Source organism: Balearica regulorum, chromosome 1 (assembly GCF_011004875.1).
Source record: "Balearica regulorum gibbericeps isolate bBalReg1 chromosome 1, bBalReg1.pri, whole genome shotgun sequence".
NCBI classification, from domain to species: Eukaryota; Metazoa; Chordata; class Aves; order Gruiformes; family Gruidae; genus Balearica; species Balearica regulorum.
In genome coordinates this window covers 192,916,650-192,931,921 of record NC_046184.1, presented here as the reverse complement: position 1 = coordinate 192,931,921, position 15,272 = coordinate 192,916,650, and the positions used below count along the sequence as shown (strand labels likewise).

At 33.6% G+C, this 15,272-nt stretch overlaps 1 protein-coding gene across 6 annotated transcripts in view; it reads left to right on the top strand.

Moving 5' to 3' along the window:
- NBEA (neurobeachin) overlaps positions 1 to 15,272 on the top strand; it is a 524,026-nt gene that overhangs the window by 160,788 nt on the left and 347,966 nt on the right. For all 6 annotated transcript variants that reach the window (XM_075741999.1, XM_075742002.1, XM_075742000.1 and 3 more), the window contains exons 14-21: positions 5,809 to 5,888; positions 6,469 to 6,531; positions 6,640 to 6,737; positions 8,632 to 8,724; positions 12,153 to 12,261; positions 14,278 to 14,359; positions 14,570 to 14,693; positions 15,042 to 15,234. In XM_075741999.1, the coding sequence (XP_075598114.1) occupies positions 5,809 to 5,888; positions 6,469 to 6,531; positions 6,640 to 6,737; positions 8,632 to 8,724; positions 12,153 to 12,261; positions 14,278 to 14,359; positions 14,570 to 14,693; positions 15,042 to 15,234 (842 nt within the window). The remainder of the gene's footprint in view (positions 1 to 5,808; positions 5,889 to 6,468; positions 6,532 to 6,639; positions 6,738 to 8,631; positions 8,725 to 12,152; positions 12,262 to 14,277; positions 14,360 to 14,569; positions 14,694 to 15,041; positions 15,235 to 15,272) is intronic.

Genomic DNA, 15,272 nt, shown 5'->3' with positions numbered 1-15,272 from the left:
TAATAAAGCACAAAGTGGATGAGTTTTCTGTACTGACAGTTTAGTATACCTTGTTTAAAGCCAAAGTGGCTCAATATTAAAGATTTCCATTTGGCTAACACTGTTTTCTTAAAAAATTAGTTTCCCCCTTGCTTCTCCTGGTATTCAGCTTATAAAGTAGGAGATGTACATGTTTTGAATTATTTAAAATGCTCAAATATTTATTTTAAATTTGGTTTTGTATCTTCTGTTTCATTATTCCTTTCCTGTTTCAAGTGGGTATTTCTTCTTGGATTCAGTATACTGAATTTGTATTGTTTTGTTTCCTTCAGAAATATTGTGAACAGTTTTTCAAAATGTGTACTTATAAGCTTGCTTGATAATTATTCTCAGCAGGTTTTACTTTTTAGATATAGATCCACATAGTAGAGGCAAGTTTTCTGTTTAAAATTATGAGGTTTAATTTCTTTTTTTGTGTTGTGTTTGTGTGTGGGGGGTGTTTTTCTTTTTTCTTTTTTTTTTTTAATTAAAGTAGCAGTTAAAATAAGTAGAAGGACAAAAGTGGCTTGTGTTTTAAAAGACCATATTAAAAGTAAACTTCTGAACTAGTTCTGATGTCAGAAAGAGCAGAAAAAGTCAAACCAATTTCCACAGGAAAGAATCTCTAAACTTTTCATTATATTTTACATTTTACACTTGAACTAGGATAATAGCTATTCTCTTGTATTGCCACATGCATGCCTTTAACATTTTGTTAAATCATACAGAATAAGAAGTGAAGGAGGGAGAAGATCATAGGGTTGCCCAACAGTTGCAGCATCTAAAGACATAGTGAAGCAGGCAATTGAGCAAAAATTATTTTAAATTATATTACTTCTTTCCGTAATTATTTTCTTTTGTGGATTTTAGGAAGGAATAAGAGGATAAGTGGGGAGAGATGAAACTCTTTATCTTGGTATGGTAGATGGTGCATTTCAATGATAATACTTCAAGCTGCCAGAGACGTCTTAGAGTAATGTTACCAGTCTTTGTTCTTTTTCGATTGTTCGTCTTTTCAGAATATATACTAGGCTGATAGTTAAAGAAAAATGAAGCTGTGATTGTCTTTCAGAAGGGGCAAAACATACATATTTTTAACATCAGAGCAACAGAAAAAAATTTAAATAAAATTTTTTATTTTCATCTTTGGATGTCTACTAACTGTTGGATAGTTTAATTTCTTTGTTAACCTTTTTAAAGAAAAATAAAACATTTATGCACTTTAAAAAATTTTCCATGTTGTTGAATTAATTTGATGTAAAATTTCTGTAAATTTTAAGAGATAACTTATTAGATCCCACCAGGATATTTATGCCTTGAAAAATCTTAATTGGAATTACTTACCAACTGCTTGACATTCTCTGAAAATGCTGATGGACCAACAGTGGTGCAGTAATGAAAAAGCATAAAATGAAGGCAATAATAGAAAAGTAAACAAAATATTCTGGAGGTTTTTTCCTAAGAAAAAATAACTTAGGATACTCAGTGTCAACATGTGTCAGAAATGTATTGTGCTAAATTGTAATTTAGGAGCATCCCTATGAAATATTTGTAACTTCATTGTTTTATGAGAGAAACGTGCATTTAAGTTCCAGACTACTGAGTAGTGTACTTCATTCTTGAACTGTTGGCCAAGCATTTCTTTTTCTTTACTAGTGAGAATCATAGAATCATAGATTGGTTTGGTTTGGAAGGGAATTTAAATATCACCTAGTTCCAATCCCCCTGCTGCGGGCAGGGACACCCTCCACTAGACCACGTTGCCGAAAGCCCCATCCAACCTGTCCTTGAACACTTCCAGAGATGGGGCATCCACAACTTCTCTGGGCAACCTGTTCCAGTCTTTCACCACACTCATAATGAAGAATTTCTTCCTTATACCTAATCTAAATCTACCTTCTTTCAGCTTAAAACCATTACCCCTTGTCCTGTCACTACACTCCCTGATAAACAGTCCCTCACCATCTTTCCTGTAGGCCCCTTCAGGTACTGGTAAGCCGCAATTAGATCTCCCCGGAGCCTTCTCTTCTCCAGGCTGAACAACCCCAACTCTCTCAGCCTGTCCTCATAGGAGAGGTGCTCCAGCCCTCTGATCAGCTTCATGGCCCTCCTCTGGACTCACTCCAACAGCTCCATGTCTTTCTTGTACTGGGGCCCCCAGCGCTGGATACAGTACTCCAGGTGGGGTCTGACAAGAGCAGAGTAGAGGGGCAGGATCATCTCCCTCGACCTGCTCGTCACACCTCTTTTGATATAGCCCAGGACATGGTTGGCTTTCTGGGCTGCAGTGGTTCCCATGTGCTTCCCAAATCTTACTCTGAACAGACCTTTATGAACAGTATCTTGCCTCTGCTAGAGTATGCATGGTTGTTAATGTCCAAGTTAACTCATGTTAAATAGAGTTTTCAACAACATCTTTAATGTCCAGCATTTTTGAACATGAGCTAGAAAAGTGGGTATTTTGAAATATATGAAATATAGAAAAATTTGCAAAGAGTTATTTCAAGGGCTGGGTTAGAATTGAACTCAGTTCTCATTAGCTTTGCAACAATGAGATAAAAAGTAGGTCCTTCTGTGATCCACATAACATGTGATGTTATTTATGCATGCGTGGAGATCAGATTCTGGTATCTGTATTGTGTTTTGCTAATTTAAGGAGTGGAAAATTCATGCTTTTTACATATAAAAAAGTCAGATGGAAGAATGTTGTGTTTGGTTGCTTGTAGAACTGATAACACATTTTATTTCCAAAGACAGGATTAGAAATCACTATTTTTGTTATTCAAAGCTCCCAATCAGTTTTTACACCAGTACTGATTGTACTTTACTCTGTGAATATGTTTACTTATTCCCTCTTAATTAGTTCTGATTTATGCTCCTATAATTGCTCTGTGCTGCAAGGATGAATTGGATACATTTTTTTCATTTATTTTTGTCTGGATGAAGCTGGCTAACTCTCATTATGAGTGTATATTAAAAGAAATCTGATGCAAATCATGTGCTATCTGCAATAAATACATACATAAAGAATGTAAAAGCAGGAAATGATTTAGTGACTCATCCTGGTGTTAGGATAAGGGAGGCATCCTTTCTCTTTGCCAATTAGCAAGAATGTTACTATTTGTATTAGGGACTTACGGTTGCTATACTAGATCTTAAAAGATCAAAAAAAGTCTTTGTTCTTGATTTGGTTTGCATTTGGTTTTAGTCTTTAACAGTCGTGTTTATCACTTTCTGAGTGATGGTGACACTGAATTGTCTATATCCAGTGATCGGCACAAAGATTAATAGACATTAAAGAAAACTACTTTTTAATGTTTGAGTTGAAAAACAAGATCTACCTGTCTCTCTTTACCTCAGTATATATGTGTATAATGCATATTTTTAATTATAGCATAAATTATACCATTGTTTGGTATTTGCATTTTTTAAAATAAATCTTCAACTAGTAATGAAGTCCTTCAACTAGTAATGAAGTCAAAAAGTGTGATGATGTAACAGTTATAGGGGCAAATCCATTTTATATAGCTTTACAACTTCCCAGATTAGTTAATTCCATTCAATCTGTATCAGATGACTGTTGCATTACTATTGCTGCAGTCCTTTCTTCCACTCTTTTTAGCTGTCTGCTGGTTACGTAGCCTCCAGTTTCTCCAGCCTGTCTTATTTTTCTCTACCAGTCCTCTTGTAATTTTTCAAACTAATAAAGTCTTTTGGGTAGAAGCTGTCCCCTTTTCCTGATTCTAATGCAGTGAAGCTTCAAGATGCAAACAAAACATGAGGAATAAATAGTACTGGAGCACTGAAGGAAAAAGCACCTTTTTGCCTACTTGGCACATAACCTGCAAGCAAGGACTGCTTTGCATGTTGAAGAACTCTTTCCAGGGTTCTCACACATGTCCAGAGAAATAGTGGGTATGCGAGTAAGTATGAAATTTGGGTATCTTTGAGCAAGTTCCCAGTTAATTTGGGATATCTTCTTTTTAATCCCTCCTTAAAATTTCTGTTAGAAAAATGCTTTGCAGAACTTCCTCATTGCCTTAATGTTTTCTTTGCTGTTTTCATAATTACAGTCTTCCAGAAAAGACAAAATGCCTCAGTTTTTAGGCCTCATTTTCAGATACTGTCTGATACTGAATCCCAATAAGGTATAGAAGGGAAAAGGGTATGTGAAGAAAAAGATTTCTATGATGCAATTAGAGGAGTTGAATCTGCATTTGAATTAGGGAAAAAATAGCTAGGAAAAAAAAATGGCTGTAAACACACCATTGCCATAAAAACACATGCAATATTTAATGTAGTTGCAGCTAGTACCAAAAATTGAACTTACTTCTGTTTTTACAATGGGAAATAGATGTTTCATGGTGCCATAAGCATGTACAGATATAAAACTGTTCCTATATCTTTAAAGCCTATATGATAGATTTTTTTACTGTGATATCCTTACTGTTTTTCTACATATGCTGGTGGGGCAAGGTTGAGATTTATTTGCCTCTTTCTGAAAAGTACCCAGTTCTCCTCTCTCCACTCCTAAACCGGAAAGAAAACTTGAGGGGATTAACCACACTTTTGCTAGTCAAACAAATATAGTTTACCTTCAGGATTGCCCATGTTGCCAACTTGAATTACTGTCTGTACAGCAGTGGCTTCACTGCAAAGACTGGCACTGGAGGATAAAAAAAAAAATCTTCCTTAACAAGTTGCATTTATCTGAATTGGAAATAATACTGAGACATAGAGTGTTATTAAGCTTTGATATGTGTTTATCAGCATAAGATGAAATGGTTGATGAAAAAGTAAATTAGTCTGCATTTATTCTCACTATACAAAATTTAAGACTGTCTATGACACAAATTGTTTGAAAAGTAGGAACTTAAAAAAGGAATTTCCAGTTCGACCATAACTATTTATGAAAGGAGAGAATGGAAAATGCAATAGAGCAAGGTTCAAGTGAATATAGTTGTTCAAGCTCTGCTTTTTATTAAATTTTTAAGATACTTCTGTTTTCCTGATGGATTTCCTCAAGCACAATGGTTTAAATTATTATGGATTACAGATTTTTTTTTTTTTTTTTTTTTTTGCTGGTTTAAATTTAAAGTTCTTCAGATGTTAGTTTCTCTTTGATTAATAGCTTTGGTTTCTGCTACAGGTAATGACCACCACTAATATTTCATTAACCCTTTATTGGATTTCATTCAGATGGTATTTAACATAGGGGCTTAGTTTTTCAAAGTTGTTATCATATATTTTAGGTGAGATTCAACTTTGTATTCAGACCCTTTACATGTCCATAGTATAGCTTGTACTAGGTGTTAAAACTGCCATTGCTTTCAGTGAAATTCAACTCAATGTAGTCGATAGAACTAATTTTTATCCTGAATTGGGCACTGACATTGGGTCAGTTGAGTAGATCTAGTCAATAAAGAGAGTAGTTGCTTATATTGGGATTTGAAACTCCTGGCTCATACGAAGACACCCTCAGAACATAAACCTTAATTTAGGTGTGTGAGTGTAGATCTGATTACGTTTCATCTTCCTGTGTCTTTGTTTAAAAAAAATATCTGTATATACATATAGATTTCTTTTTTTTCAAAATGAAACATCACTTATGTATATTGGTGTTGTAAAATGTGATTCTGAAAGGTTATAAGTGATATCATTCGCAAATATGAACTTTTATATAATGAATAGAATACTAAATTTGTTGTAGGAACTGTGATTTCCTTAAGAAGCTGCAATCATAAAAGGAATTAGTTTATATTTAAAAGTGGTATATTTTGCTTCTTCCAGATGGTCCTCGGCCCTCACAGAAGGAAATCGTATCACTAAGGGCATTTATGCTTCTGTTTTTGAAACAACTTATATTGAAGGTAAACCAATCTATTCCAGATAGAAAACATTAAGATTATTATTATATACAGTACCTTTCAGGTATTTGGGTTTTTTTCATATGATAGTAGATAGTTGCTTGATTGATCAAATGAAAAAGGTAATGGCAGTTGTTGAGTTAGTCATTGCTTTATCCTTTTTTTTTTTTTTTTTGGTTCCACTGCTGGTTGAAATGGTCCAGGACTCTCTCACGGTCACAGCTGAACACTAGTCTTTGAGGCACAATCTGCCATTTGAGGCTAGACTAAAACCCTGTATTTTCTGGCCTGGCTTATTCCTCCTGTTTCTTCTGTTCTGTGTCAGGGATTGGAGGAGAGGCCATAGTACTGAGGGCCCACACTGTAAGAATCCTTTCTAGCAGGAATAGAGGGCTGAATTCATGCTGGTTTGAATTTTCTATGTGATCAGGAAAAGCAATGGAATGATAGAGAGAATACAGTCTTTTGAGTTTAAATAGAAAAAAATGTAGGAGTATTTGACTTGGTCCAAGTTTTTCTTGAGCTGAACTTAAAGAATGTGTTTTCTCTGAATAATGCCCTTTTCTTTTTTTTTTTTTTTCAGGATCGAGGAGTGAAAGAAGATGAACTGCAGAGCATATTGAATTACTTATTAACAATGCATGAGGTACATTTCTGTAATTACCTATCTTTTACTCTAACCAATTGAACCAGCTCTATGGGAAGCCTGCTGTTGAGGTTAGTTTGTAGAATAACATTGATGCTTGTCATACAGGATGAAAATATTCATGATGTTCTGCAGCTGCTAGTGGCACTAATGTCCGAACATCCAGCATCCATGATACCTGCCTTTGATCAGAGAAATGGGATACGGTAAGACAGTGAAGTGAGACAATATCTAAAAAGTAGTTCCAGTATCATCGCTCTCCAGGTTGCTTCTTTTTCACATAAACACCACGCTTGCTGATCTTTCAAACTACAATTTTATTAACTTAGTTTATATTTTTTGGTCAAAACCAGAGTGTTTTTGATAGCTTAGAGGAAGAAATTTTCTGCTTAAGGTTATCATTATGATATTTGAAGGTAAATGTACTGCTATACTTGCTTCTCGATCTCAAATAGAATATGTATTTAACAAGATGCATCAAAAAGACAAATATCTCTCTCAGAATAATTTTGAATGTTCTGTCTTCAGATGTTTAACATAATCTGGAAGAAAGAACAGGAAAGCAAGAGAAATCATGCCTTAACCTCTCAAATTCTCTCTGAAAAGAATAAAAAAGCTATCTGTGGAATTCATATGTTTATCTGTTTGACAGTAAAATTAATAACTGATTAATTCCGAGAGAAGCGGTATTTTTGTTGGTTTTTGCCTAATTCAGTGATGGCTTTTTTCAGAGATTAATAATTTTCATGCTAATAATTTAGTATTTACTATATAATTTTATTTTGTGCTGTTCTGAAAATACATTGGAAAATGCAAGAGACTTGTAAAATGGGGGGAAAAAAACCCCAACTACCTGATAAATTCAGGCTTTGTTTTCCAAAATACTAAGATATTCATACAAATACTTGTATATTAAACTGTTGAATGACAATGCTAGTTGAAGGGAAGACTCATTGTACTCATGATTAGGATTTTGTTTTCTGCCTATAATTGTCTGTATTCAGACAGAGTTCTATTCCAGATACATTTCGAAGAAGGGTAAGACTGATCGAGAGGATTTGAGACATCTTCACGTAACTTTTGTGGTACCAATATTGAAATTGTTTGATGGTGCAGTGTCTGTATTTAAAAGTCTTTGTTGAAAAAGTGGAGAGAATGCACGGAATTGCAACATTAAAGTGTTAAAAAAAAATGCCTTACGTAGAATTAAGGGTTCGTCTGCTTAGGTTATCAGAGGGCAAACCTTCGAGATCATTTGATAATGGCATAAGTCCTTTCAAAAGAGGAAGATACTGTCTGCTAAAGTGTTCTTTAATGGAGAAAGACTAAAAGCTGAAGCTCAGCTAATTCAAATGGGAAACTAAACTATAAATTGAAAAATTTGTTGAAGAACAGTCCAGGGGAAGGGTAATGTTTTCTGTCTCTTGGTGTCTTCAAATCAAGACTGATTTCCTTAAACCAGTCATATTAATTAAAAAGTAATAAATTAAATTAGGTTAATTTTGAGGCCTTTTTTTATCCAGGATTTGAAAACATGGAGTGTATTTGGTTTTGCTCAAATTTTGATGCAATGAGGATGCAGCTTCATAGGTGTATATGGGATTTTGTGTAACTCTGGACAAATGAGATTTCAGTGTAAACATTGATACCTGCAATTAAATGCAGGTCCCCTATCCTGTGTAGAAAAGATATTGAGTAGGGTTTTTAAGAATGAAAAGAGATTTTCAGTAGCATCCAGGTATTCCAAGAAACTCCAGGATGTGACCTTATGTGCTCCAATCTGCTTTTCATGTCTTAAGCTACAGCTGCTCAGACTGTCTTTTATTTGCTCCAAGGTAGAAGTACGAGAGAAGGTTGTCGCTTGCTGTTATAAAACATTGAACTGTACCAAAAGACACCATGTCTCTAAGCTAAAGAATTCATAATCAAACTCTTCTGCTGTGCTTGGTGCTTTCAGTATATACTTCCATTTTGTGTAAATTGCTATTTTTATGGTTTTATTTATTAAGAAATATCTCTGATCAATCAAATAAAATCTATATAAGTGATGTTTAGTAATAAAGTAAAAAATCTTGTTGAATTTGTTTTTCTTTTTTTTAGAGTAATTTATAAATTATTGGCTTCCAAAAGTGAGAGTATATGGGTGCAAGCTTTGAAGGTCCTTGGATATTTTCTTAAACACTTGGGTCATAAGTAAGTGTAGTTTTAAAATTGTTATAGTGATGTATTTAAGTTCACAATTCTTGTCTTTTGGTCATGATTACTGTATATTCTTTGACAGTCTTTAGAAATAATTAAAATAAAATTATGTTTACCGATTAATAATTTGTCCCTTTATACATTTAGATAAAATTTCTAGTTAACTTGTTACTACTATTAGTAAAAAAAGCTGAAGAGGGACTGTTTACAAAGGCATGTAGTGATAGGACAAGGGATAATGGCCTTAAGATGAAAGGCGCATATTTAGATTAGATGTTAGAAATAAATTCTTTACTGTGAGGGTGGTGAGGCACTGGAACAGGTTGCCCAGAGAGGTTGTGGAGGCCCCATCCCTGGAAGTGTTCAAGGCCAGGTTGGATGGGGCTTTGGGCAACCTGGTCTAGTGGAGGGTGTCCCCGCCCGTGGCAAGGGGGTTGGAACTAGATGATCTTTAAATTCCCTTCCAACCCAAACCATTCTATGATTCTGTGATTTTATGATTCTACTATGATGTTTGAAAACATACAGTGATTGTCTGCCAAATATATGATATACTGAACTTCAAGTCTTAAAATGAATTAAAAACGTTTTTCCAAAAATACATTTTATAAATGTAAATTGTATATTCAGTTAAGGATAATAGGAAACATATGAGTTTCATCAAAAATGTGTTGCTGGAATATTCACTGCCATTGCAATAAAAGTTTCAGGGCAGTACTTTTAAAAATAGCTTTAAAATGATGGGAAAAATGAAATAGAAGAATATGTTATTCACATGGGAAAGTTTTGGAATGAAAAGCAAACAGACTAAGTAAATGAGTGTAAATAAGAGATAAGGACATACCTCTATGCAAGAAATATTCACATATAAAACGCGGCAACAAGAAATATTCACATTTAAAAAGAATTTCTGTCACGAAATACACATACTTAGTCTTGTCTTCCCTATTTTGTTGTTAAGAAAGACTTAAAAAGCATGCAGTGCTGTGTAATCTACTTTTGCTCACTTTCCCCATCTATGTTTGGTGCTTAGCCATCCGCCAGGGTTAACCCACAATGATACTCTAGTTGAAGACTGCACAGTATAAAGATTAACCGTGTGCTTCACAAGAGGCTTCATCATGAAAAACGTCCTTAGAAGGGAAAGGAGCTAGGAGTCCAGCCAGAGTGCAGTATTGCTAGACATGCTTTTCTCAGTAAGATCAATAAAGTATGACTGTATAATGGAGAGACAGTTAGCTGAGAATATGCTCCCAAATGGGATTTTTCTTTTGGGATCCAGCAAGTCAAATAGTGTTCTGGGAATTAATAAAGCAAATTGATAGCCCACTCAAAAATCTCCAAGGGCTTTTCAGACATAACTTACTAAAAATCATTCACGTTGATAGGAGTTGGATTAAGTAAGATACACCAGACTTGTTTGACTTGTGCAGAAGCCTAATCATGCCCAAATAAGTGCATTTGTTTAAATTTAAACTTATTTATCTCTTATCCAGTAAATCAAGTCACAAACTGTCAGCGGAACACTACAGAAAAAGAAAAGTGAGATTTTTCAGAAGCTGAAGTTTCATTTCCCAGTCCTTAGCATCTACTTGTAATTATGGATGTATCAGTGTAGTTTCCATTGTTGAGTGAAAGTATTTACCTAGCACAAAAATAAATAACTTCATTTTTAATGTTAAGTCACTGAAATCCACTTGAATATTCTGTGTAACTTTCAAAGCTTTTTAAATTTTCAGACCTCCAAACATCTATAAATGTTCACATTTTATGTAGATTTCAGCAAGTAAAAATGCCCCTCCTCCCATTTTCATATCTTACAGCTAGTGCTTGTGAGGTGTACCTATTTGTGCACATACATATGTGTGCATACGCATGATTTTATAAAATTGTAGTCAACTACAGAAAATTCCAAGTGATCATAAACTACATAAAATTATAAAGCACTTAAATTTCTGTTTCACAGTACAGGAAACAGGCGTTGTATTGTAATGCACTAAAGTAGTGACACAATGTGATTTATGAAATCTGAACCAATATAATATTAATAACAAATGTGCAGGTACAAAACCAGTTACCATTGCTGTAGTTCATATATATTCATCACTGATTAAGCTATAGAGTGGAGGTAATTGATTCTTAGGAGAAGTGACGAGTAATTTGTTAGATGAGAGGCTGAATAACTTAATTGATTTTTCTTTGGGATCTGTGATGATAGACTACTTTGTCTAACCGTTGGCAAAATCCAGTTTTTTTCCTTCTCTGCCATCTTTGATTCTTTCTAAGCCACCACTGAAATCATAGTCTGTTTTTTACTTTTGGTTTTTATCTGCACATTTAAACTTTCCAATGAATTTTCACTTCCATATGCTACATCATAGCTCACAAGGTTGAATATCTGTAGTTTTTCTCATAAGTAACTCATGAACTCTCTTCTGTGCACAGAAGAGTACACAGTTACAAGTTGTTGCCACTCTCTTTTGTAGTTATTTGAAAATTATAATATAATGTATTAATTTCAAAAGTTCTAGAATGAATCTATATAATTTAAACCTGGGTTATCATCAGTAATCATGAAAAGGGAGTTTCTTAGCTTTTGAATGCATAAAATTTTACAGAAACTTTACTGTCTTTTATCTTATTTTATATTTTTCTACTTCTTTAATATAGATTATTAATTATTTTGAATAATGTTTTTTATTTTGTATTCATTACAAAGTAGATAAATTTAATGATGCAATTTATTTTTTATGATGTTAGATCCATTTTTAAAAGAATAGTGTTTTGGCACAGATGGAATTCACTGATGTGAGCTGCTTTCTTCTACGATTTTTAAGATTTCAGTAGTTTTGGATCCTAGCTATAAAATTCACTTCAATCACTTGGAATTTTATAACTTTTCAGGGTTTTATTTCCTGTGCATTGTAATATATGTTATTCCAGGATTTAATTATTTTGGCTGCATGAGAGAATGCTATATAAAGAGAATGGCAGTATTGATAAATCTGTATGTGTTTAGTATTTATGTTGGAATATCTGAGGTTGGATTGTTCTGAGTCCTTGAGAGAGCGACAAAGTTATATTCTGCAGTAATCACATTTTAGCCAGCCTGTGAACATCTTGAACTCTCAGCCCAAGTAAGATAGAAAGGGAATCTTTTGTCTTTTTCCACAGTGAAAATCATGGAGGGTGAGCCCATCCCAAAATACAGCATTGCTTTCTGAGAACCTTGGTGTATTACTACAATTGCATTCATATTGGGAAAGATCTTAAATGACGCTCAACTCATAATATTTATAGAATAGCAAGGTTTAGAACTTTTTAGTACAACATCAAAATATTTGACTTTTGGGATTTTTTTGCATTTACTTAGAATGTTCAACATGCTTGGCATTTTCCTACTATTTTATTTTCTTTTTCAGGCGAAAGGTTGAAATCATGCATACTCACAGTCTTTTCACACTTCTTGGAGAAAGGTTGATGCTGCATACAAATACAGTGACCATTACAACATATAACACGCTTTATGAGGTACTAATTATTACACACGGAGATTGTTATCTCTATTGTAAAAATTATGGCTCAATTATATTGTTGTGACTCTGTGCTTTACAATATCCTGATTCTCAAGATTATTGAGAAAATTTTAGATAGAAATTTTAAGAAAGGATTTCTTGGTTTAGAATGTATTTTACCATGCGTTGGATACTTTTTTAAACAATGTCATAATTTTTACATAGTCTCTATAAAACTTTCCACTTATGGCATTACAAAAAATGATGGAAAAGATCCTGCTATTTAAGATGTTCATCACTTTCCACATCAAAAAAAAGTTACTGTAGACCTGCAATTGCTCTTAACTCTTCCGTTGTTTGGAGGAGTTTGTTTCCATTGCAATGGAAAATCCTGGAGCAAAAGAGATGGCTTTTTTTATCTTTTTCTTTTTTGTGCCATTCCTTTCAATTTTACAAAACTTTGAAATATGCTGGTTTTATTTTTTACTAGTAATGCTGATAGTATGCCAAAATGGTAACTGAACACAGCTACTTTTATGTAACAGATACTGCTTGAGGCCAGTGAATATGACCTCAAAGCATTTGACTTTTCTAGCAAGCTCTTGTAGAAACTTCAGATGAGCAATTTTGTTTAAGCAAAATACTGTTAACATCAAGTAGGTTGAAACCCATGTCCTCATGCTTGCAAATGCATAAAGATCTCATCCAATATTCAGTTATTTTTAGAATGGTGACTTAGATTGAATCTTTTGCAATTTATTTTATTATAATTTTTTTAGTCATAAAAAGGTGTAATGGCTTGATATATAGGATTGGTTCCAGAAAAGACAAGGAAAACTAAAGAAGTGCTTGATATTTAGGGTTTTGAGTCTGAGTGATGAAGAACACATTGTCCTATGATTATAAAAACCTGAACACCAATGACTTACTCAGACATCAAGTTCTTTTTTATTGCACATGTCTAAGCTTACCTTGTGTGGTTTGACCACTTGGGTCTCACAGTCTAAATGTCCCTGCATTCAGATTTCTGAGAGCTTCTTTGATTGATATGCTCAGAAAATACGTAACTCAGTGACTTGAGTAAGTGCAGTCCGGCATTCACAGCCATTTACATTTGAATAAATAGCCAGAGGAGGAGAAAAAGGAATTAAGTGCCAGAAGTACAAAAGACTTGCCAAAGAAATGATGCAGATATTTTCCACATTCTCTCGTAAAAGGCAAAGGCATATTTGCATTCTGTTTTAAATACCAATATGTAATGACCTATTCAAAGATTAGTCAGTTTACAATTGATAGTAATTTGATTATTGATTAATGAATGAACTAAATTTCTGCTTTAAAATAAGTAAGTTTTACTAGTGAAATGATTCTATTTTGAAATAAATTTACTTGAATATACTTATTGAGTATCCTGCATTATTATAATTAAAATTTTAGCTTGATCTTAAAAATAAAGTTGTATACACAGAAACAGTGACAGGTATCCCAGTGTGAAAAGTCTGTGGTGTTGCCTCAATACAGACTAATTAGTTTGCCAGGTACAATTCATGAAACAGGAGAATGATCTGTCTTGCTCATTAAGTGAAGTTCCAGGATCATTCCTATGGAGCACTGTCTGTGGCTGTTCCTCTTTCCTAGCAGGGGAAAACCAAACCCACTTTTAAGAAATACTGGATTTGGTTATGGATGAAATATATGAGAATAACTTCTGATGCATGGTGCTCATGAAAGAATTTTTGATCTGTGAATGTATAACACTATAAAGAATATGAATTAAATATATTTAAAACACCATTTTTGTATATTTAGTCAGCTAACTAAGAAGTTAGTTAGGCAGTGATGGTACATCCTGAAAATCTTGCTCCTTGCAGGAGGAATTGCTCATTTCCATTCTTCAAGAATAAAAATATTTTATCAAAATATTTAATGTGGCCATGGTAAATGTTCTTCTTAACAAATTTAAAAATGAACAAAGAAATGCTGTAACATTTAGTTAAAAATGTTAAAAGGAGATTAATATTCTGTGTTTTAGATTTTGACAGAACAAGTATGCACTCAAGTTGTTCATAAACCACATCCAGAGCCAGATTCTACAGTGAAAATTCAGAATCCAAGTAAGGACAATATATTAAGTTTGTATGGTGAAAGTATTGCCTAGAGGTTATGGGGTTTTTTGAAATGGTTCAGGAAGTGAGAACAATTCATTATTGCATCTCAAATACAGATAGGTTTCAGTTATTACTTAAATTAGTAGCTTTTAGCAACTTTTTTTTTTTTTTTAATGTTGTTAAAGTGTGTTAGGTAACTAATTTATTCTTTCAAAGTGATTCTTAAGGTGGTGGCAACGCTGCTAAAAAACTCCACACCAAGTGCAGAGCTGATGGAAGTTCGACGTTTGTTCTTATCTGATATGATAAAACTCTTTAGTAATAGCCGTGAAAACAGAAGGTATGTCACTACAAATAGTATTTTCTCATCCTTGACTTGTGGGTAATAGCAATCTGTTATACTCCATATCGAGTTTTATACTGTATATTAGATGGAATATATAAAAGATAAATGGCATAGGTCTGGTAATGGAATAGGAAAAAGTAACTTTTCTTAGTTCAGCAACTAATAGTGAATTCTACTGTTTATAATACACTTTAAATTTTTATTCATCCTAAAGTATTTTTAAGTTTCTTCCTACTATTGGATTGATGTTCAGAGGATATGTTCCTCCTATTTTAACCATCATAATATTAAAATAAAGAAGCTTTTTTTTGGATATATTTTGACCTAATTATTTCACTTTAGATGTTTACTTCAGTGTTCAGTGTGGCAGGACTGGATGTTTTCTCTGGGATACATTAACCCTAAGAACTCTGAAGAGCAGAAGATCACAGAGATGGTCTACAACATTTTCCGTATTCTCTTGTATCATGCAATAAAATATGAATGGGGAGGCTGGAGAGTGTGGGTGGATACTCTTTCTATAGCTCATTCCAAGGTAAGAAATGGCTCTTGGATGTCTTTTTTTTTTAATAC